Source organism: Anarhichas minor, unplaced genomic scaffold (assembly GCF_050575085.1).
Source record: "Anarhichas minor isolate MPS153535 unplaced genomic scaffold, ASM5057508v1 ptg000002l, whole genome shotgun sequence".
Taxonomy (NCBI): domain Eukaryota; kingdom Metazoa; phylum Chordata; class Actinopteri; order Perciformes; family Anarhichadidae; genus Anarhichas; species Anarhichas minor.
This window is the reverse complement of record NW_027466448.1, coordinates 711,996-736,182: the sequence shown is the minus strand read 5'-3', so window position 1 is coordinate 736,182 and position 24,187 is coordinate 711,996. Positions and strand designations below refer to the sequence as shown.

At 44.2% G+C, this 24,187-nt stretch overlaps 1 protein-coding gene across 1 annotated transcript; it reads left to right on the top strand.

The window, feature by feature from the left end:
- The first annotated feature begins 788 nt into the window (after positions 1–788).
- On the top strand, positions 789–24,187 carry pi4kaa (phosphatidylinositol 4-kinase, catalytic, alpha a). The gene is made up of 54 exons (XM_076109203.1): positions 789–983; positions 3,812–3,928; positions 4,025–4,118; positions 4,254–4,342; positions 4,840–4,912; positions 5,005–5,252; positions 5,347–5,413; positions 5,830–5,978; positions 6,060–6,125; positions 6,206–6,302; positions 6,394–6,585; positions 6,662–6,762; positions 7,040–7,169; positions 7,256–7,385; positions 8,289–8,384; positions 8,470–8,653; positions 9,373–9,473; positions 9,622–9,790; positions 10,253–10,303; positions 10,652–10,760; positions 10,836–10,972; positions 11,048–11,181; positions 11,264–11,346; positions 11,430–11,500; positions 12,087–12,211; positions 12,314–12,395; positions 12,694–12,777; positions 12,862–12,951; positions 13,068–13,187; positions 13,583–13,675; positions 13,915–14,071; positions 14,385–14,512; positions 14,592–14,750; positions 14,846–14,997; positions 15,117–15,224; positions 15,542–15,669; positions 16,865–17,020; positions 17,421–17,500; positions 17,652–17,851; positions 17,941–18,028; positions 18,227–18,394; positions 18,481–18,534; positions 18,648–18,768; positions 19,078–19,207; positions 19,300–19,370; positions 19,651–19,723; positions 20,092–20,272; positions 20,355–20,459; positions 20,883–21,008; positions 21,147–21,267; positions 21,380–21,539; positions 21,658–21,747; positions 22,078–22,161; positions 22,279–24,187. The coding sequence occupies exons 1-54, from the start codon at positions 885–887 to the stop codon at positions 22,328–22,330; spliced, it is 6,273 nt and encodes a 2,090-aa protein (XP_075965318.1). The 5' UTR covers positions 789–884; the 3' UTR covers positions 22,331–24,187.

The window sequence follows — 24,187 nt, the reverse complement described above, 5'->3', positions numbered from 1 at the left end:
TCCTGATCCTCTATATGAACCAGTCTCAGTGAAGTCCTGATCCTCTATCAGACCTCCATCAGTAAAGAGACCATCAGAGAGAAGATGGTCTGTTTCTATAGAGTTATTCTTAATGCTCGTCATCGGAGCCACCGGGTCGGATTCTGGTGAAACCAGATGAAATCATGCAGGTTCACCAGAACCTCCTTCAGCTCAGACTCCAGCAGAGACCGGTCCACCGTGGACAGACCCAGATCCTCCAGCAGAGACCGGTCCACCGTGGACAGACCCAGATCCGGCTTCACCTGTAGCCTTGGAGCTCCGGAGGGAAGAGGAGGGCTCAGCTCCCGGCAGCAGCAGCGTTTCCTCCTCCTCCAGGAGCCACGCTGCTGGAGACCCAGGACCAAGTACCAGTCCTGCATTAAAAAGTTTACATAAAAGTACAAAAGTAAAAGCATCAAAATATACTTAAAGCACCAAAAATTTAAGTACTCATTATGCAGAATGGTTCATTTCAGAATAATGTGTTTTATAATTATTGATGCATCGATATGTTCACTTTTATGTTGCAGCTGGTAAACTTATTTAAGAGGTTCTTATACTTCTGGGATGCTCAATCCAGTACTCGTAAAAAGTACAATATTTCTCTCTGAAATGTTGTAGAGTATGAGTATAAAGTAACATAAAATGCCTATACTAAGTAAGTACCGCAAAATTATATTTAAGTACAGTTCTTGAGTAAATGTACTTGTTCTTATCATTTATGCACCGTGACCTTGCTTCGCGTTTTTTTGACCACCTCGCGCTTGCCGTAGTTGTCAGTGCGGACCGCCGCTGCTCCTCGGGACTGAATGAAAGAAGATGTTTGTGTTCCTGTGGCGGTAATAAGGCGTCTTTAAAACAACATGTCTCTCAATGGAGGAGGTAGCAGAGGGTTCTACTTCAACACCGTGTTGTCTCTGGCTCGGTCGTTGGCGGCTCACCGGCAGGCTCCGATAGAAAAGGTAACGTTAGCTAAACTACGGTAAACAAGCTAGTACCTGTCGAAAAACATGGCGGCTCAGTGAGCATTTGTAGCTGTGACGTCAAAGGTAGCTAACGGTGGCTAACGTTAGCTGTTTTGAACCTGTAAGATAGCTAATCTTTGCTCAGGTTAATGCTAACGACTTTGATGTGTCAAATAATTAATATTTGATAATCAATATTATCAAAGACATCAATCTGTCTGTCTGCTGTCACCTGTCTGTCTGTTTTTAGTGTCTAACAATGCAGCATAATCTTGTCTTTACTCCATGTTTCTATTCAACATAGTTATCTCTCATTTTATTGTCTTTGTGTGTGTTGAATGTGTCTTGTTAGTACTTGACAACGTAGTATAAGAGTCTCCTGAATGATGATACTACTTATATTAATATTCTCACTTCTTTCATAGTTTCTGCACGCTTTTTAAAGGGTCAATATTGCATAACTTTGTAAATTGAATCTTATCTTCTGGGACTACAGATTAAAAAATAGCCTCTTGGCTTTAACGCTGACGCATTTACAGCAATGTGTTTATTAATGTGCACCGTCCCTTATCAAATAAACCAATAAATAACACAAAATAATATTGATTTGGCTGTCGTTCATACAGGATGGCACAGGGAACTTTTAACTGTTTTATAATACTTACCAATGGATTAAAATAATATTCAGATTCATGACTAAAGTAACTGTTAGTTGCAGCTCTATGACGTCTGATTTCAAGCTGAATGTTAATATAACGTGTGAGTCCACACAACAGTGTCCTATATTCCTCATTTATAATAAAACTATTTATTCAATTGTAGTGATTTCTACAGGTTTTCAAATCAAGTGCTCCTGTCTCCAAACAAGGAAGCAATTGCTGCTAAATAATAAATAGATTACCTGCTGATACGAGGAGTGGATCAATGTATCTTTTAACTAATTGCAGCATTTTCCGAGTGACAAGTTGTCGATTATGTCTGGCAGCAGCAATCGATAGTGAATCGATAGTGAATGAGATGAACAGCTCAGAGGAGAGAGGCTAAATCACCAATCAAAGCAAAACCGGGCAGCTGCCCTCGGGGCTGCTAAAGTCCCAGATTCACTGTGTGACAGTTTATTTTTGCTAATTTTATTACTTTGAAATTGTTCTGGGATGTTGCACCAAATCAGCTGGGTCCGTTTACTATGTGGTCTTGTGGCCCTGCGTCAAAATCTAGTTATAAAACCTTTCATATTTTTGTCTATATTATGCTCATATGGTGCGTTTTTACTAAATTAAAGCTTAATACAACAGGAGGTATTTGTTGGTTTCTGTGTGTGTGCAAAATCCAGCTGTTATTTCTAGTGTATTGTGTGCCACTGCAATCGAGGGGAACTTGGAGGCAACAGGGACTCCAAACAGGTTAATCTGGCTGTGACAAAGAGGAAGAATAAATTCCATATCACCAATCATCAAGCATGCGTGACAGACAGTTTTAAGCAATCACAAGAGGCCAGCAGCTTAAAGTCCCACCCACAAGAAGTGATCGTGTCATCTTGCGAAACATGCTTGATGAAGAAATGTTCATGAGAATGTTTTCAGAGTTGCAGTTCTGCGGCTGAAACTCAAATTGTTGGAATAATGAGGTTGAGTGATCCTCACTCAGGAGGTTGGGATTTGTGGTCGGGGATTACGGCGTGGCCACAACTTTTGAAGTGATTTAGAAAATACACCCACTGAGGTTTAAAATGGGGAAATGATTTAGAACTAAAACAGGAAGTATAGCTCAATATGTGCTTCGTGTGATGAAGTAACTGTGGCAGCAGTAACACAGTGAGAAGTCCTCCCATTGTGTTATTGTGTGAGTGGAGCGCGTCTTCCTGTTTTACTTTATTTCTATGTAAAGTCTTTTGAACTGTGCTTGTTGTGAAGGTCTGCATAAGCACATAAGCTAGAAGCATCATCCATCTCTTTGACCGAGAATATGTCGAGCTATAACTACAATGTTTAATTATTGATTATTCTGCTGATTATTTTCTCTAAATCACTCGATCGTTCAGTCTATAAAATATCAGGAAACTGTGAAAAAAATAAAAATACTAATATAATCACCCAGAACTCATATTCACTTTGCTATCAAACATGACGAAGCACAGCAGCTAACCCTCTCATTTTAGCACGTTAAAATGTTTTCCAATTAAGTTTCAGCCCATCAACTGAATCGATTTATTGACTATAGTTTGAGCCGATTAGTTTGTGAACGTCTGAGTGGGTTTGTTTCACACAGAGGCCTCATTGTTTGTACAATAACCTCCTTTCAGTCGGCGCCAGAAAAGCCGATACTTAAGAATGTATTGTATTTTACCGGCTTAAAGAGGAAGAATTTGTGCGATGAAGTATCCTATTGGTTCAGCTCCAACTTCTTCATTAAAATGTTGACATACATACAACCAACTGAACCCAAAATCTCTTTATTTATTTGACTGTTTTCGCTCGACAAACGTGATCTTTAGCTTTTCAAATCCAATGTTGGTTCCTCCACAAATTCCCCCTCCTCTGCATTGCGTATCGCATAAAACAAACGTTCAAACGGTGGATAAATCCATCTCGCAGCTTATGTCTGGCCCTTTAGCATTAGGCTAATTAATGCTAGAGGCAGGTTTGGCTGGACTCCTGCAGCACAATTATGCAAAAAACGAAATTCATTATCGCTAATGGAGCCAAGACGTGAGCGATGTGACGTTAAAAGATTGTTTCATCCAAACAGCTGATGCTTCCAGCTGAAGTCAGCAGTAAGATGTGATGAAGATGAAGATGTGATGTGTGTGTGTCGTCCTCTCGCAGGTGCAGAAGCTACAATGCATGTGCCCCGTGGACTTCAGAGGAGTCTTCCAGCTGGACGAGAGGAGGAGAGACGCCGTCATCGCTCTGGGCATCTTCCTGGTTGAGTCAGACCTGCAGGTAAACATGGTTTGTTTCTCGACTCACCTCTCCAGCCTCGTGGTTTCCTTTGTGAAGCCCTCGTATCACATGCTGTGAAAAATACTTGTGTTGCAGCACAAAGATGCTATCGTCCCGTACCTTCTCGGGTTGCTTAAAGGGCTTCCTAAGGTTCAGTGGATTGAAGAAAGCTCAGAACGCAAAGGAAGAGGTAACGATACACCTGTGTCATGACATGTATCCTATAATATTCACTGTAATCCTGTGTTATTCAGTACGCTTTGAGTATGGATGCCTACATTTAGGGTGCTGTTTGTTAATATCTGCTGAACTTTGTGTCTTGCAGAGACACTTCCTGTCGCAGAGATCTTCACCTTTGGTCTCGTAACTCTCCTCTCAGACGTTGCCCAACGGGATGAGACCTTACGAGGACAGGTGTGTTAGTGTGTGTCTGTGTGTGTGTGTTCATATATATGTGTGTATTTTTGGTTCATGATATTGTTCCTCCTCCTCATGCTGGCTGTGAAAAGACTCCTCACTCACACTCTCGCGAGATGACGTTAGAACAAGTCTTCTCCTTGTGTGAGACTTCTCCTTCAGGAACACTGTGTTAGACACGATAATGATTTCTATGTAGAGTCTGTTCCACAATGTTTTCAGACACTTTTAATAACAAACTGAACCCGTCAGTGGCCAAAACGAGCACTTCTTGTGGACGTACATTGACGGTGCAGAATTGCCCGGAACAGTTGCATTGCAGCCCGTTTCACTCCCGGTGTCCTTGCTGCCGGCTGCAGCGTTCTCGCTCAATACTCGGCCAATTTCAAGTCACTAAGACACAAAAACATGGGAAAATAGGGTCCAGTTTGATAAAACTAGCTTCCCCTTTAAATGATTATCTTGACGTAATTATGACGTATCATCTTTGTCAGATCCTGGAGGCGGTCATGGACATCATGCAAGTCCTGCAAGACATCTGCAAGAATCCAGAGGCTCATGATAAAGGTACCAACACAACACGCCTCCTGCTTCCTTTGTATGTAACTTAGCTTCACAGTAATATTGTCTCTACCTTCCATAACCTTTCTTCTGTACAGAATACCTGTGCAGGTACACTGTGCCCACCTTGCTCGGTGTTGCCCGAGCGTTTGGCCGATACAGCAACACCGACGAGCCGTTACTGTCCAAGCTGTTCCCTCGACCGGTGACTCCCGCGCCGCCTTCGGCCGATGACAGCGACGCGCTGCACCGCCGGTCCTTCAATGACTTCCGCTCCATCCTGCCGAGCTCTTTGCTCACCGTGTATCAGGGAGACACTCTGAGACGGAAAGGCTCCAGTCAACAGGTATGGATCAATCTGAGGAAAGTAAAGAACAAACCTGAACCTAACCCGTCAAAAAGAGATGATTTTCACAAATACTTTTTACTGTGTTTTGCAGGCCAGTCCAGAGAGAGCCTGTCTGACCCCCATCTCACCTGCTGACCCCTCCGCACAGTACTTTGAAGGTAAGTACCCGAAGAGAAGCAGTCGAGGCTGTTAGGCTCAACATCAGTGTTGTGTATTACTACAGTAGAGTTTATAGAAAGAGACAGAAGTACCAGCACGGGAGCAAAGTAATGTTCTGCTGTGGACGTATTCTAGACTCCTAAAAGAATCTGTATCAGTTTAAGTGAACGCTTTATTTAGAATGTCTTTACCTTGATGTCAGACAGACCTTTCTGAGGGAGCTGAAGCTGTGAAAACATTCTAAACATAACGTTCACTTAAACTGATACAGATTCCTTTAGGAGTCTAGAATACGTCCACAGCAGAACATTGCTTTGCTCCATCTACTGTAGTAGAACACTGACTGTGGAGAAGAACCCAACGCTCTAAAACATCCAGAACGATCCCTCTAAACACTCCTGCTTTCCCTCTCCAGGCTCGTACCTCCCCGATGGCAGCGCGGTGGACCCCAACTACTACTTCTCCACCATCAGCTCCAGCTTCTCCGTCTCCCCTCTTTTCACCGGCAGCAGCGCTGGAGAGTTTCACGTCCCTCTGGATATGCTCAGACAGCTCCTCCACATGGTCAGCAGCCACAGATGCATTCGAGTAAGAGGAAAAAAATGAGACAACACGCAATTTCATTGACTCGTTTCTCTCCAATAGGTGGAACAGTTTGTGTCCGAGTCGTTTTTGAAATCGCTGGATGAATCTCTGGCAGAACTTCTAGAGGTATGACTCTCCAGATGTTTGTCCTCTTTATCTTTATGTATTTACACGACTGCTTCATTGATATATTTCTTTCTTGTCAGTTGAATCCTAGTCTTCATCTCTACTACAAAACCTTCAGTGATCCTCTGTATGTAGCCATATTTAAGATGCTAAGAGACACTCTGTACAATCTAAAAGGTAAAGGAATCCCCCTCTTTCTTTAAATCAGCCGCATTTTATTATAAAAAACGAGGGCGAGCTGTAACGATGTGCTTTGTGTGCTCTCCAGACCTCCAGACGGACTACGTGAAGGAGGTCCACGACTTCGTGCTGGAGCAGTTCAGCAGCAGCCAGTCGGAGCTGCAGAGGATCCTGCACGACGTCGAGTACCTGCAGAGCGAACTGAGCCCGCTCAAGCTGCGCTGCCAGGCCAACGCCGCCTGTGTGGACCTCATGGTGTGGGCCGTGACCGAGGAGCAGGGTGAGCAGTCGCCTTAGTTAAGGACACAGGACGCCGTCTGTCTCAGGAGTCACAGCTCTTCTCTCTTTGTGACCAGGAGCTGAGAACCTCTGCACCAAACTGTCAGAGAAGCTGCAGTCCAAGACGTCCAGTAAAGTCATCATCGCTCACATGCCGCTCCTCATCTGCTGCTTACAGGTAACTTTAAACTATGAAAGAGGAGAATCTTTGCCTGGATCATGATTACACCTCCCATTTTCATGCACACCGACATGTTGCATTATATTTTAAAACACAGTACATAAACAGTTTTGTGTGTGTGTGTGTGTGTGTGTGTGTGTGTGTGTGTGTGTGTGTGTGTGTGTGTGTGTGTGTGTGTGTGTGTGTGTGTGTGTGTGTGTGTGTGTGTGTGTGTGTGTGTGTGTGTGTGTGTGTGTGTGTGTGTGTGTGTGTGTGTGTGTGTGTGTGTGTTCAGGGCCTGGGTCGTCTGTGTGAGCGCTTCCCCGTGGTGGCTCACTCTGTCACCACGTCACTGAGAGACTTCTTGGTGGTGCCGTCTCCTGTTCTGGTGAAGCTGTACAAATACCACAGCCAGTACGCTTCAGGTGACAACAGCACACTCCATCATTCAGTAGCATCGTTACCTCCAGTTCAATGTTTTATTACCAAAATACTACTTTCTTTATTTCAGGGGGCGGTGAGATAAAGATCCATGTGACCAACGAACATTCCCAGTCAACCCTCAGTCCCAATGCGAGCAAGAAGAGCCAGCCGTCCATGTACGAACAGCTGAGGGACATCTCCATCGATAACATCTGCAGGTGAGTTCACACACACACACACAGACGCCTGAGCAATGAGGCAGGCAGAGCATTTAAACATTTGGTTAAAATAAAACAAAAAATATATATCTGGCTGTTTTTTTTATGTAGTATATAAATTTCGTTCAAGTCAAAACTAGGCGGCAATCTCCGGTTCTGAAAAGCTTCTTGTGTTAAAGCTGCATTCTCTCTGGTGTCCACCAGGGGGCGACTCCTCTGGTTGTATAGAAGTCTATGAGAAAATGACTCTACTTCTCTCTTGATTTATTACCTCAGTAAACATTGTAAACATGAGTTTATGGTCTCAATCTCTAGTTTCAAGTCTTCTTCAATACAGCATGATGTTCATTTAGTACATTATGGTCCATTTAGAGTCAAACAGACCATAAAGCAGGGGATGCTTTAGGGCGGGGCTACACAGTGATTGACAGGTCTTTAACACGGCGTTGTCCGGACTGGGAGTTTTCCGTGTTTTCCTTTTACAACTTTAACCCTTTCACAGTGTGTTTTAACTTCATGAAAGTTAATTGTAACATTTTGGTCGTCTAGAAATAGACTCTAGAGTCTAGACTCTAGAGTCTAGACTCTAGACTCTAGACTCTAGACTCTAGACTCTAGACTCTAGACTCTAGAGTCTCCTACAGCCGGAGAAAAAAGTAAGATTTGCTAACATCGTCTTGACAAACTATGAATATGAATATTATATCTATTAAACATTTTATCTGTCACTTACTGCTGAAAGTACAGAACACAAACTGATCTTTATGGTAAAGAGCAGCTTTATCGCTCATGATTGAAGACACTATATAGAAGGAAAATGACACTTTCAGGTCTAATCTTGCTCCACGTTTAACTAGTCTCTGATATACACGCTGTTATGAACACATGTCTCTCTGTGTTCAGGTGCCTGAAAGCCGGACTGACTATGGACAACGTGATTGTCGAAGCGTTCCTCGCCAGTCTGTCTAACCGTCTCTACATCTATCAGGAAAACGACAAGTGAGTCGAGCGTCATATTCCTCTGACTTTGACGAGAATTAAAAGTCTTTATTTTTGAACCGATGTTCCCTCCTCTCGTCCACAGAGATGCTCATCTGATCCCGGACCACACCATCAGGGCTTTGGGTCACATCGCTGTGGCCTTACGGGACACCCCCAGAGTGATGGAGCCCATCCTCCAGATCCTCCAGCAGAAGTTCTGCCAGCCTCCCTCCCAGCTGGACGTCCTCATCGTAGACCAGCTGGGCTGCATGGTCATCACGGGCAATGTGCGTATTTATACTCCGTTATCTATTCAAACCCTCAACAAGTTTAGGGGCGTTTTTTAGCTCCTGTCACATTTTCTCTCTGTGAACTTGATTTTGACTACAAAATAAAAGTCCTGAACCTCTATGGAAACAGAACAATTATGACTAGAAGTAGAGAGAACTAAACATGTCTTTTGTGCAGAATAATACAGTTATAATGACATAAATCATGAAAAAGAAAACAAAATTATTTTGCAGAAATAGGAAAACACTGGAATCTATATATTCAACATGTTTCCAAGTGTTACAAATGTTGGAAAAACAATGGAGGCTCCTCGTGCTGTATATATTAGACTGTCACATTTTTACAACCTTTACTTCCAGCTCAGCTTTCAATGTTTTTTACAGGATGTGTTTTAGAGCGAATGGTTTATTTTGGACAGTATTTTAAATGAAACATGTAGAATAAAATGTTTTTCACTTCGGCTGCTTTTTCTGACGTAAGTGTTTGTCGCACTTGATGTGTTCAAGGACCGTCGGAAAGATGAAAACCTGACGATGATGTTGTTTTTTACAGCTTCTGGTTGTGACAAACTCTTTAGTTTTGGCGATTGTTTGAAGAAAACGTGTTTTTCAATCCCGCCGGCTGGTTTTGGGGTTCAGAGGGTTAGAAACTGTCAGTTTATGTAAATACCTACTTCATGAGCATATCTAACGTCGTAACTCTTCTCTCACCGTAGCAATACATCTACCAGGAGGTGTGGAATTTGTTCCAGCAGATCAGTGTGAAAGCCAGCTCCATGGTCTACTCTAACAAAGACTACAAGGACCATGGATACAGGTACGTAAATTACCTAATTGCAGTCCTTTAGGAGTTGTTGAGTACATAAGAAAGTGATGTATAACGTGGGAGAATCTCCTCATGTAGCCGAGTATTATTCACAGTGTGAGAGTCCGGTGGATTGATGCTCCCTCTCTCCCGTATGCAGACACTGCTCCTTGGCTGTGATAAATGCTCTGGGTAACATAGCAGCGAACCTGCAGGCTGAGCAGATGGTCGATGAGCTGCTGGTCAACCTGCTGGAGCTTTTTGTCCAGCTGGGTTTGGAGGGGAAGAGAGCCAGCGAGAGAGCCCCAGACAAAGGCCCGGCTCTGAAGGTACGAAGCACTCGCACGTACAGACACAAATATGAGAATCAATGCACAGTAGTGCAGTTACAGAAGGAAGTTTATCAATGAAAGGTTTGGCTGGATGTGCATCGTATTAGAGAATATCTTTCAGGTTATAAGAATAAACACAACTGGTGAGACTCCAGGTCTGTTCACAGTCAGAAAAATAAATTATGTTTGTATGTTTACAAGAAGGTAAGGCTCGAGGGTTCAATATGCATGAGATTTATTGAGACATGACGACTCGCATTATGATCTCATCTAAAGGCCAAAGTGTTTAAATCTTTTTTAAATGGCCGCAAAGGAAGACACGACTAAACGCCTGTTTGTAGTCTTGTCGGCTGATTCTCTCGCTCTCCTTGTGAAACATGAAAAGTGACGTCAGTAGCAAAAAGAAGAGACTTCAAACGTTGATTGTTTTAGACTTCTTCTCCTCTTTTGTCTCTGTAGGCGTCGAGCAGTGCTGGAAACCTCGGCGTCCTAGTTCCAGTTATTGCTGTGGTGAGTGTTGTTTTTATCACCTTCTCCTGTTAAGTTTTGTCAGTGGAAACCGAGCAGATCAGGTCAATTTAGTCCACTTCTTTAGCATCTGAACCGCTGTGATAAAACCCTAAATGAACACTATTTTATAGAACATAAACAAACAAAAAGATAAAAAACATGAAAAGGATCCGGATTGCTTGATAAATCCTGAGAGGAGGTTGAGGACTGTTGTGTTCTCTACATATACAACCATTCATCTTCTCTAATATAAGTTATCTTTCCCATGAATTAAATCTACTGTACTTTAATAACCACAGAGATTTACTGTCTTTCTCTCTCTCTTACTTATTTTTCCTCCGTTGTTAGCTGACGAAGAGGTTGCCACCGATTAAGGAAGCGAAGCCACGTCTGCAGAAGCTCTTCAGGGACTTCTGGCTCTACTCTGTGGTCATGGGATTTGCTGTGGAGGGCTCAGGTACAGTCAACGTCGGATTAGGGAATGCATTCGCACTTTAATTTGTCGTGTGTCGTGATTCTGTTTAATCTTCAGGTCTGTGGCCGGAGGAATGGTACGAGGGAGTTTGTGAGATTGCGACCAAATCGCCGCTGCTCACGTTTCCCAGCGGGGAACCTTTACGCTCAGAGCTGCAGTACAACTCAGCGCTGAAGAACGACACCGTCACTGCGGTACGACGGCACACACACACACACACACACGCATGAGGTGGACCCTGGTTCACGGTTCGTAGTTGTGTGTCTCAGGCGGAGCTGAACGATCTGCGTAGCACCATCATCAACCTGCTGGATCCTCCTCCGGAAGTGTCTGCCCTCATCAACAAGCTGGACTTTGCCATGTCCACATATTTGCTGTCTGTCTACAGATTGGAGTACATGAGGTATGTGAGCGGTGTCCACATGTCACACACTGGCTCATGTGAGTGATCTTTATATCATTTTAAATCCATCTTTATCCGTCAGGATGCTGCGCGCTCTGGACTCGGACCGCTTTCAGGTCATGTTCCGATACTCTGAAGACAGAGCGATACAGAAGGATAAGTCTGGTGAGCAAGAGAACACGAACGCATAAAGCTTGTGGTGTTACTTCTTTGTTATGTGCATTCATATTTACTATGTTGTATTCCAGGCATGATGCAGTGTGTGATTGCCGTTAGCGACAAGGTTTTTGAGGTCTTCCTGCATATGATGGCTGAAAAGGTAAAGGAGATGTTTTCACTCATCCTGTGTAGAGCGTGTTCTGGTGTTTATTAAAGAATGGCACCACGGGGTTTGTGCCGTTAACATAAAGGAAAGTTGGCTCATACAATATGTTTTGTGAGGTGTTCCTGTGCAGAGGGAATAAATCACTGTTTTATGAGAGAGAGAGAAATTGATAAAGTCTGACTTGTTTGGAAAATAAAAGGATAAGTGCAGCAAATTCTCTGAGCTTTTTCACAAATTTACAAGAAAAGAAAACGTTTTTTTTGGTCAAGGAATCGCATGTCGTCCCAGAGCAAAGATGGATCAACTTTCCGTTGTCTGTAAAATAAAAAATGGGCTTAATACATCGTCGTAGTTATTTGACAGAAAATGAATCTGCAACTATTTTGATAATCTATTAAAAAAACATTCTCTAGCTTCTGAAATGTGATGATTTTCTGCTTTTCTCTGTTTTATATGATTGTAAACTAAACTTTGCTTCTTTCTGACATTTCATCGTAGACCCAACAATTAGTTGATTACTTGAGAAAACAATCAGCAGTTCAGTCCGGACCACATCTTTATACAATATTTGTATTTTCAGCCCAAAACCAAAGCCCATGAGGAGGAGCTGGAGCGCCACGCTCAGTTCCTTTTGGTCAACTTCAACCACATCCACAAGAGGATCCGCAGAGTAGCTGACAAATACTTATCTGGCCTGGCTGAAACGTGAGCATTGACGCACATGATCATTCACTCAGAATACAACTCTGACTCTTATAAGCTGTTTAAAATGCAGAAGCATGAACCGTATTTTCCTTCTCTGCTCAGTTTCCCCCACTTGTTGTGGAGCGGCCGTGTGCTGAGGACCATGCTGGACATCCTGCAGACGCTTTCCCTCTCACTCAGTGCAGTAAGTCATGAAATAAGTGGACTAACTATCAGTGGAGCATCTACCTTTCATCTATCTCGTCTTTATACGTAAACTCTGCAATAGAAATGGTCCGCCGGTGCGATCTCTGCACTTGAGCGTGAAAGACCGAAGCTTTAGTTTTCCTTCTGCATAAAGAGAATGAATGCTCTAACTATTATGGTTTTTATTTTAGATTGATTTCAACAGGATCACGCAAACAACAATCTCCTGCGGTCTGTTTGTGACGGCCTAACGGAGTGTATCTACCATTAATAATGATGTTTATGCCTCATTGCAGGATATTCATAAAGACCAACCTTACTACGACATTCCAGACACGCCGCACAGAATCACCGTCCCAGATACGTATGAAGCCAGAGAGGTAATGTTGCTTCATTAAGAACCAGTTATTCATCATTTCACCAAGTTGTTACTTGCCTAATACATATCGTATCTTTAATTTCAGAGCATAGTAAAGGATTTTGCTGCACGTTGTGGGGAGATCCTTAAAGAGGCTATGAAGTGGGCGCCGTCCGTGACCAAATCCCACCTCCAGGTGACACTACATCACAATATAACTAAAGAAAACCTCCACTCGTAGAGCACACACGATTAATAAAGTTGACATAGTGGCCTTAAACGTGGTTGTAACTGCTCTACTTCATTTTTCAGGAGTATTTGAACAAACATCAGAACTGGGTGTCGGGTCTCTCGCAGCACACCGGCCTGGCCATGGCCACAGAAAGCATCCTGCACTTCGCCGGTTACAACAGACAGAGCATAACACTGGGGGTAGGTCCCAAAACTGACTTTTCATATGCTACCGCTAACTAATGCTGCGAGATCATTGGGTTACGGTGGAAATTAAAATGGCTCAAGGATGGAGCCTTGTGGGACGCCACAAACTAGACCTGCTTAATTCACCGTTTCTTCATTTATGATGTTCTGCAGAGACAATCATTTTAGATTCATTTGCCCAAATATTTGTGATATACATCCAACATACTTACAGTCTATGTATGTAAAGCCCCTGTTTGAATAAAGCCAAAAGGAACATTTGCATAACAGACGCCTGCAGTATGTCTGAATGACAAAAAGCCGTCACTTTTACAGATGGATGAAGACAGAATGTTTCATATTCCACGTCTGAAAAGGAGCTCAGTAAAGTGATTTGTTTTCCCCTGTAGTCCACTCAGCTGACTGAGAGGCCCGCCTGTGTGAAGAAGGACTACTCTAACTTCATGGCCTCCCTCAACCTCAGGAACAGATACGCTGGAGAGGTAAAACCACGTTACCACAAACCATATTGACTCTTTTAGTGCAGCCACAAAACATTTGTTATCAAAATAAGCTGCACAACTTGTATTCTATATGCTTGTAAAACACAGAAACTGTACAGATGTTTAGTTTCTGAAACTTTTCTGATGGATATTGGAACCGTAACTCGACCGGCTCCTGTGGACATAAAGTTTTCATACCTCTGCTTCTCCTGCTCACGTGTGTTCTCTTTCCTCTGTAGGTGTCTGGTATGATCCACTTCGCCCAGATGGTTAAAGGACACTCCGATCTCAGCCGGCTGATGATAAAGCAGATGGGGGAGGCTTTAGACTCGGCCAAGCCGGAGGCCTTCACGGAGGCCATGTTCAAACTGGCCGCCTTGCTCATCAGCAGCAAAGGTCTCACTAACTGCAAATATCTGTCACTGATACTCTTTGGTAACCGGGGATAGCAAACAACTTCTGGTTTTGGTTGTTTAACGGTTGACACACTTCATTTGTGCGTAAATGAAGCCTTCATCTTCCTTTAGATCAAAATCGGTGGCAGACAGAACTTCAAAGTAAAAGCGAGTCCGATCTAAACGCTGATGGTTTCATTTTTCTATAGTTGTTACGTTGTGCATTTAACATTTACTTCCATGTGTCCCCACTTTATATTCAGAGCTCTGTCTTGTCTCTAAAATGGTCTGGACTTCTTCTCTGATCTCTCCAGACTGCGATCCTCAGCTCCTGCACCACCTCTGCTGGTCTCCTCTCAAGATGTTCACGGCCCACGGCATGGAGACGGCCATCGCCTGCTGGGAGTGGCTGCTGGCAGCTCGTGTTGGAGTGGAAGTACCGGTACGTCCTTTCTTCTTGTCCTTGTTGATGCATTTCGTCTTCTATATAAACTACAAATCCCCTCTCTCGGCTGCCGTAGTTCATGCGTGAGATGGCGGGAGCGTGGCAGATGACCGTGGAGCTTAAGATGGGCTTGTTCTCCGACGCCAAGGTGGAGGCCGATCCTCTGGCTGCATCGGAGGAGAGCCAGCCGATCCCCTGCCCTCCAGACGTCACCCCTCACCAAATATGGATCGAGGTCCGACAAAAAAACGCATTCTGCTTGTTCTTATCGATCGTCTCCTCCTCCATTGTTTCCTCTCATGTCGGCCCTGTTGTTTTTCACCCCTCTAGTTTCTTGGCCAGCGGTTTGAGATAGCGAAGTATTCCAGCGCAGATCAAGTGGAGATCTTCGGCAGTTTGCTGCAGCGCTCGCTGTCTCTCAACGTCGGAGGAGCGAAGAGTAGCCTGAACCGCCACGTAGCTGCCATCGGCCCTCGATTCAGGTCCTTTAACACACGAAGCTCAAAGATAAATATACGGAATGTTACTTACCTTTCATTTGATGTCTGTTTATTCTTATTTTTAAATGCAAGATGTGTTAATATGTTTCTCTGTGCTTCAGGCTGCTGACTCTGGGTCTGTCTCTGCTGCACTCTGACGTCCTCACCAATTCAACTGTGAGAAATATGCTCCGAGAGAAGATTTATTCTACAGCCTTTGATTACTTCAGGTACCCACACACATTCACTCCATCAATTAATGTGTTGTTTTGGGGTTTTATACAATAATTTAGTCCATACAACATCATATTATCCAGACGTTTTAGGGGATGTCTTCATACTGCTTGGTTTCTCCAAAACAACCCAAAGGAACAAATGATAGAAAGTAGAATTCGTACTAATTCACAAATATTAGCATGCTAACACGCTAAACTAAGATGGTGAACATGCTCAACATCAACATGTTAGCATGCTGATGTTAGCATTTAACTCAAAGCACAGAGAATAATCTAGCTATGATCTAACCCTCCCCTCTCTGTCCCTCCAGCGCTCCTCCAAAGTTTCCCACCCAAGGTGACAAGTTTCTCCGCGAGGACATCAGCGTCATAATCCGTTTCTACGCCAGCATCCTGTCTGACAAGAAGTACCTGGCAGCGTGCCACCTGGTCCCACCCGGTGAGCTTGGTACTACCCCGGCCCCGAGCACGCTCTCTGCCGGGATATTCGGATCGCTTATCGTGTCCAGCACTTCTCCGATTTCTCTCTTAAGTAAGCCTAAAGCGGTGGAGCTCGGACTGCACTGCCGCAGGGGCATGCTTTATTATACATACGCATGACAAATCTGACGCTGTTTGTCCTCACGATGCTGCAGATAGATCCTGGTATCTATCCGTCTATGTTATGAACCCGGCTTTAGATTGTTTTAATAGATTTAGTTTCTTTCAATGTTCTTTTCTTGGTCCTTCTTATTTTCTCCCTCCAACTCTTTCTTTCCCTTTTATTCCTCTTTCTCCTACTTCTATCTTCTCATACCTCTACGATCAACCTGTTTTCTACCCTTAATGTTTACGTGATGTTTGAAGTGTGTTTGTTTGAGGTTCTTCTCCACAGTCAGTGTTTCACTACAGTAGATGGAACAAAGTACGTCCACAGCAGAACATTGCTTTGGTCCATCTACTGTAGTGAAACACTGACTGTGGAGAAGAACCTCAAACAAACACACTTTAAACATCCAAACTCTCCCTTAAAGCAGCTGTGAGGAAAAGCGCAAATTTGTCATCCGCGTTAAGATGCACGATAATTCATCATGTCAGCCCCGCCCGTCTGCCCCTCCGACTTCAAAAGGAGAAGTGTTTTTTCTTCCAACCCCAGAACATCCTCTCCTCTTCATTCCCGACGACTTGAGAGAAAAGGAACGATCTCATTCTCATAAACATCAAAGCGCTTTCAGGTAGACGAGTCCTCCAACCGCTGATCCTGGATCAGATTAATCTGACCCCCAAAATAATATCTGACCCAGTATCAGTGGTTCAAGGCAACTTCTACCTACGTGTAAAATCCTGCTGGTTTCCCTGCTTTCAAATGCATGACCATCACAACAGCAGAGGAGTCTTCAGAAACTCCCTCATCATCGATCATATGCTGGATGTTTGCCGACTTAAGAAACATCTACCTGTGCTTTTCTCTCGCTCAGATTTTCATCTATGAGTTGGTTGCTTGTGTCTCGGGCCATACTAAATCTGTGTGTGTGTGTGTGTGTGTGTGTGTGTGTGTGTGTGTGTGTGTGTGTGTGTGTGTGTGTGTGTGTGTGTGTGTGTGTGTGTGTGTGTGTGTGTGTGTGTGTGTGTGTGTGTGTGTGTGTGTGAATCAGACAACCAGGACCCGTCCCTGCACAGTCTGTCGGTGATGAACGCCGCCGACCTCCGGAGCAACACGGACTCCAGTGTTCGCTCCCAGCAGAGCGGCCAGGGATGGATCAACACCTACCCGCTGTCCAGCGGCATGTCCACCACGTCCAAGAAGTCAGGTACCGCTGATCACAGCTCGTCTCGCCTCCACATATCCAATAACGTAAAGGGAATTACCCACAATTCATAGCGTTGTCACGTTAAAGGCGGGGTTACCGGTGGAAGCCAGAGACTTAAAGAAAAAGATGTAAACAAAGAGGACAGAAACATTAAGGATTAAAGATGGAACATAAAAACATGGAAGCAGAGGACGATATTACACAGAATTATTTGTTATTGAAGCTGTTTTGAAAAAAACAAGTAAATAGATTATTTGATAAATACCTCTCACCTCGTGGGGAAAGATTTTAAATTTAGAGAGTAAAAAATGTAAAATAAATACCCACAAAACTGAGGGTTTAGTTCAGGGTTTAAGTCTTTAAAGTGACCCAATGTCTGTCCCTCTCGTCCACATCTTAGGGACGTCCAAGAAGAGTAACAGAGGAACGCAGCTCCACAAGTACTACATGAAACGCAGGACTCTGCTGCTGGCCTTACTGGTGAGGGAAGATGAAGATGAAGATGAAGATGATGATGATGATGATGATGATGAGTTTCTGGTTTTAACTCTACTGATCTCTCTCTCTCTCTCTCTCTCTGTCTGTCTCTCTCTCTCTCCCCCTCTCCCTCCCTCCCTCCCTCCCTCTCCAGGCCAGTGAGATCGAGCGCTTGACGACGTGGTACAACCCGCTCTCCACTCAGGAGCTGGCCATCTCCACGGAGCAGTCGGTGGAGACCAGCATCGCCAACTGGAGGTCCAAATACATCAGTCTGACGGAGAAGCAGTGGAAGGACAACGTCAACCTGGCCTGGGGCATCGCGCCCTACCTGGCTATGCAGCTACCAACCAGGTCAACACACTCTCCCAGAAATGATTTAAATGTAATCATTAAAATAATGGTTACTGTTGATTCTTTATTTTGAACTCCTTGGTTTCCAGGTTCAAGAATGACGCCATTGTTGCTGAAGTGACCCGGCTGGTGAGGTTGGACCCCGGAGCCGTCAGTGATGTACCGGAGGCCGTCAAGGTGAGATCGCTCAGTCCAATGAGCTTTGGAGGTGTGTGTGTGTGTGTGTGTGTGTGTGTGTGTGTGTGTGTGTGTGTGTGTGTGTGTGTGTGTGTGTGTGTGTGTGTGTGTGTGTGTGTGTGTGTGTGTGTGTGTGTGTGTGTGTGTGTGTGTGTGTGTGTTCATGTTCATACTTCCTCTCCTGGTTTTACCTCCTAGTTCCTGGTGACATGGCACACCATCGACGCCGACTCTCCCGAGCTGAGCCACATCCTGTGTTGGGCTCCGGCGGACCCCCCCACCGGTCTGTCCTACTTCAGCAGCATGTACCCTCCTCACCCTCTCACCGCTCAGTACGGGGTTAAAGTGCTGCGCTCCTTTCCCCCGGTAAGTCACACACACTCGTGTTTTCTTTTAGGAGTCGACTTCAGAAGAATCCCCGCTCTCTTTAACGCCACGTTGTCTCTCGGTAGGACGCCATCTTGTTCTACATTCCTCAGATCGTTCAGGCTCTCCGTTACGATAAGGTAAACACAAACTACTGGATCTTAAACGATCAGTTTAAGCAGCTGATTTGTTAAAGGTTCGATCGTCGTTTACGCAGCGGTGGCACTAAACTCCGCTTCTCTGTCCGGCTCAGATGGGTTACGTGAGGGAGTACATCCTGTGGGCGGCCCAGAAGTCTCAGCTTCTCGCCCACCAGTTCATCTGGAACATGAAGACCAACATCTTCATGGACGAGGAGGGACACCAGAAAGACCGTGAGTGCAGCTTGTTCTCTAATGGTTTGGTTTGTACTCGCCGCGGTGAAGTCGGCGTGAGGTGGAAGTGACAGAAAATGACATAATCACGAGCTGCACGTTGGCGATGGTGGTGCACACAGCTTTTCAGACGTGTCTTAAAAATCTACATTTGAGTAATAATTTTGCAGCCGAATCAAATAGTTTACAAGATATTCATTTGTTTCTTTATAATGCATTCAATTGTGCATTCATTTATGTTAATGTGATATGTTTTCCTGCCTCATTAAATCAAGCTGTGTTGATGTAACCTCATGATTTTCTGCGTAGCCGACATCGGGGAGCTGCTGGAGCAGATGGTGGAGGAGATCACGGGTTCTCTGTCGGGTCCGGCCAAAGACTTCTACCAGAGAGAGTTCGACTTCTTCAACAAGATCACCAACGTGTCGGCCATCCTCAAGTAAACCCAGCGCCATGACGCTGCACATTATCAGCAGACAAGGGAATGTTTTTACAGTAAAATGTAAAACCTGGTTTATTTTAATCTTCCAGGCCGGTTCCAAAGGGAGAGGAGAGGAAGAGAGCGTGTCTCAAAGCTCTGTCGGACATCAAAGTCCAGCCAGGTGACGATCTCTTCCATAGCGAGGATTAAACACAGCAAACAGTTACTGTGCTGCAGTGAAAACATGATGTTTTTAAAGATGTATATAAGCTTGTAAAAAGACAGAAAATGGAGAATAACAAACAATGAAAAAAGACTGAATTGTCTCTCCAGAGATCACAGAAAACAGATGTTTGTTCCATGTGGAAGTGTCTCTGATTGTTTTGTGAACATTTTGAGCCCATTAAGTGACTGAATTATGAATATTTGCATCGTTGTGACTCTCTAAACTTGTTTTTTAGGCTGTTACTTACCAAGTAACCCTGAAGCCATCGTGCTGGACATCGACTACAAGTCTGGAACACCCATGCAGAGGTAAACGGGGGAGACATCTTGCCCGGTCCTCTACTGATAAATATACATATATTGATTATCTCTCTTTCACTGAACGTCACAACAAGCTAAACACGGTCAGACCGACGCAGACTTCACTCTCTATTAGCGTGACGGCTTTACAAACCCTGCTTTACCATGTGCTCTGGAAAAACCCAATTACGGCACCATTACCTGTAAAAAACAAAATATCTAGTCTTACACTTTATGGCAAGAAAATGGCAAACATAGATATATATATTCATACTTAAATGATTTATGTAATATGCCAACATAGACACTTTTACCCAATATAAATGTGTGATTAATTGGCCCCTACACATATAATGTCGTGTTCTCTGTCGCCATAGTGCCGCCAAGGCGCCCTACCTGGCCAAGTTCAAGGTGAAGCGCTGTGGGGTGAGTGAGCTGGAGAGGGAGGGTCTCCGCTGCCCGGAGGACTCTCTGGAGGACGGAGAGGACAACCCGGACGGATCGCGCAGGATTTGCTGGCAGGCGGCCATCTTTAAAGTGGGAGACGACTGCAGACAGGTACCGAGCTCGTTCGCTGGGACGTTTTCAGGGGAGGGAGCTTCTCTTGTGACCCTCCTGCGTTTTCTTTTTTACTCTCCAGGACATGCTCGCTCTGCAGATCATTGGGCTCTTTAAGAATATTTTCCAGCTGGTCGGCCTGGACCTGTTCGTCTTCCCCTACAGAGTGGTGGCCACCGCACCGGGGGTAAGACTTCACGTCCCATCACTCCCTCCATTTGCCTCAGGGGGCTTTACAATCTGTACAGAATTCTCTCTAGTGTCCACCAGGGGGCGAGTCCTCTGGTTGTATAGAAGTCTATGAGAAAATGACTCTACTTCTCTCTTGATTTATTACCTCAGTAAACATTGTAAACATGAGTTTATGGTCTCAATCTCTAGTTTCAAGTCTTCTTCAAAACAGCATGATGTTCATTTAGTACATTATGGTCCATTTAGAGTCAAACAGACCATAAAGCAGGGGATGCTTTAGGGCGGGGCTACACGGTGATTGACAGGTCTCTACCAGAGTGTGAGGTAAACTAGGGGCGTGTTTAAAACTCATGACTGAAAGCAATGATGGCCGGAACTTTTTCCAAACATTTCCTAATCCGGTATTTGTTTTCCTCAGTGTGGCGTGATCGAGTGCATCCCCGACTGCAAGTCCAGAGACCAACTCGGCCGACAGACGGACTTCGGGATGTACGATTACTTCCGCAACCAGTACGGCGACGAATCCACGCTCGCCTTCCAGAAGGTGTGCAGACTGGAAACATTTGTGTGATCGTGAACCAATCGATCGCTTTATTTGATTGTGCAGCAGTGAAACTAAAACACAGTTTAAAGTTGTTATTATAAATCATTAAATACTGAAGTCTTCTTCTTCTTTCCACAGGCTCGGTATAACTTCATCCGCAGCATGGCCGCCTACAGCCTCCTGCTGTTCCTGCTGCAGATCAAAGACAGACACAACGGCAACATCATGCTGGACAGCAAGGGACACCTCATCCACATAGGTATGGTTCATATACTGTACATGCAACAGCTGATGCTATGACAGGGAGGTTCCTTTCAGTTACATTGTGGTGCGTTCACCACTGCTAAGTCCTTTTTCTTTTCTTTCTGCAGACTTTGGCTTCATGTTCGAGAGCTCTCCTGGAGGAAACCTGGGCTGGGAGCCGGACATCAAGCTGACCGACGAGATGGTGATGATCATGGGAGGCAAGATGGAGGCCACGCCGTTCAAGTGGTTCATGGAGATGTGCGTCAGAGGATATCTGGCTGTACGGTAAGAAGAAGCCTGCAGTGTGTTCGTCTCCTCCTCGTGCTTTGTGACGGGAGAAAGATGAGCCACTTATCCACACAGATAACTTTTGTTGTAATTTGTTTCTTCTCCGAACATAAAGACCGTACATGGACGCCGTGGTTTCTCTAGTGACCCTCATGCTGGACACTGGACTGCCGTGCTTCAGAGGACAAACCATCAAACTCCTCAAGTAAGTCCAACAGTCTGTCAAATACATCTGGGGGCAACCTTAGTTACTGCTGTATTGATTCATGTTAATAATCAGCAATACATAAGACAGCAGACAGACCGGTAGAGACCAGCTGGTGAACATAGTGCAGCTAAAGAGACAGATATTTAACTCAGGAGCTGGTGGAGACCAAAACCAGAGCTGAAAGAGAGAATATAGTTTATATTCATCAGATGTTGTTGTTGATGTTCGTGTTGCTCTGTATCTGTTTTCAGTGTTGTGTTTTTAACGTGTGGCCAAGATATCAATGAGTTTAAACATTAATGGATATCTTTCCTTTTGTTTTATCAGAGGACGGTTTAATCCTCAAATGAGTGAGAAAGAAGCTGCAGCGTTCATCATCAAAGTCATCCAAAGCTGTTTCCTCAGCAGCAGGTATGAGAAAGTCCCTCGTCTACACGTATAAAAACAATCTGCATACGTGTGGACAGATCCTCACATGACCTCACGCAACACGCACAAACTCACATATTTCAACTTGTTGTTCAACAGGAGCAAAACGTACGACATGCTGCAGTACTACCAGAACCAAATACCCTACTGAGGAGTCTCCTGCTGGACCTCCGCTGTACGTCCAAGACCAACGCCTCCACACGAAGCAATGCAAAACCTTCTCCTTGTGTTTTTTAATGATTTTAAGGAGGCGGTGGATGAGCTTTACTCAACGTGGCACTTTGATCCTAATGCTCCACTTTTATTCAGCGTGACTGTACATTGTCTGGTTTTATAATGCACCTCTGCGTTTCAAAAAGTACGTCTTTAATTAACTCGAGAGCGAAGAACAATGTGCGACTTTTAACCAAAAGAGGTATTTGAATCACCCTTTAAGTGTTTCCTTCTTGATGCTGTTTGTTACTAACACTAGCTGTCACAGGAGAGGGCGGTAAGGGAGCCGTATTCACTATGTTTGTCAAAGCAGCTGTTATCATCGTCATCGTTTTGTTACGACGCTGTTATCCACTTTTATGCACTTTATAGGTCGCAGTATTTCATCGGCTTCTACTGCCTTCGATCGCAAACTCAAACTGAGATTATGAATTAGATATCATGGATGAGAACAATCTGAAATTCAATCAGCTGATCAATAGAATGGCGGTGTTTCTTTCTGAGTTCGTAGAACAAAAGCTGGTAGATTGATCAGAAATCAATCATTTAATCTAACGGTAGTGTTTTGGAATGTTATGTGTTTAGAGATTCACATGTAACTACGCTGTAGAATATTTACTGTAGAATCACATCAACATCGCAGGTATTTTACTGTGATTTACGCTGAACTTGTAGAGCTAAATGTGAAGAACATAATCAGAAGATTTTAATAATAATCCTCAAAGCCGGTCATGTCAGCTTTTAGCTTTAACTTGTTTGTTTAGAGGTTGTTGTTTTTTATCACTACAGGAACTTAGCGACCCGCAACCGGAGCTTTAGAGGATCTGAAGAGCTTTGGTGCGAGATTCTGTCTTTTGTTTCCACAGTAGAGTCAAACAGACCATAGAGCAGGGGATGCTTTAGGGCGGGGCTACACGGTGATTGACAGGTCTCTACCAGAGACGTATACGCCGTCTCTATGTCCCTCCTCCTCAGTCCTAATATGGTCACTTCCTGTTGACTGGTTGCAAAATAGCAAAGATGGCGACGGCCAAAAAGCCAAACTGGAGGCTTCAAAACATCAGTCCACAAACCGACGGCCCCAATACATTTAATTAAGATTTTATTTTGAGGAAATGTCACAACCGGCACACAGTTTTTATTCTGCTGATATATAAATATTGCAGTACTTTCCTCAGTGTGGCCGTAGAGGCTCAGTCAGCGAGAGATAGTGACTTTTATTTAAACTCCATGTTGCCCTCTTTGAGTTCCTGTAGTGGAAACGTTGCTCTACATCCGATATATTTCTACCCGTCTTAATACAAAGTATCACAAACATGTTTTGCGTACCCTTCACAGTACTTGTGACCCTGTTGGAGAACATTCCTCTTTGTGTATCTGAGCTATATGGAACCTCTGGGGTTTGACTGATGCAGATGATGAAACCTTAAAAAGCCATTTCTCCTACCCGTACAGGTGGAAACACGACCGTAGTAAGAATATACAAACCGAACCTTATGCAATATATTTGTGAATATTGATGCTGTATTTTGCGTGTTGTGTTCAACAAATGACTTCTGATTCCCTTCATCCCGATCCGTGTGAGAAGTGATTTGATTTGTTTCCGTTACATAGTCGAGTGTGTTTAAGTACACAGAAGTACTTGTGAGCGGAGAGCTGTTGAAGACAAAGCCATTTTTAATGTAGTGTGTTTTAAATCATGTCAGCTGATGTGTATACATATATAAATGTGTGTTCAGAGGAGATCACGTCTGTGTGAAGACTTCTGATTTACAGATTAAATGTTCAAACTTCA

Coding starts and splice junctions, on each gene's coding strand:
- pi4kaa (XM_076109203.1), top strand. CDS start 885: ATGTCTCTCAATGGAGGAGGTAGCAGAGGGTTCTACTTCAACACCGTG. Junction 8,654..9,372: donor GCATGGTCATCACGGGCAAT/GTGCGTATTTAT, acceptor CTCTCACCGTAG/CAATACATCTACCAGGAGGT. Junction 17,852..17,940: donor GCTATGCAGCTACCAACCAG/GTCAACACACTC, acceptor CTTGGTTTCCAG/GTTCAAGAATGACGCCATTG.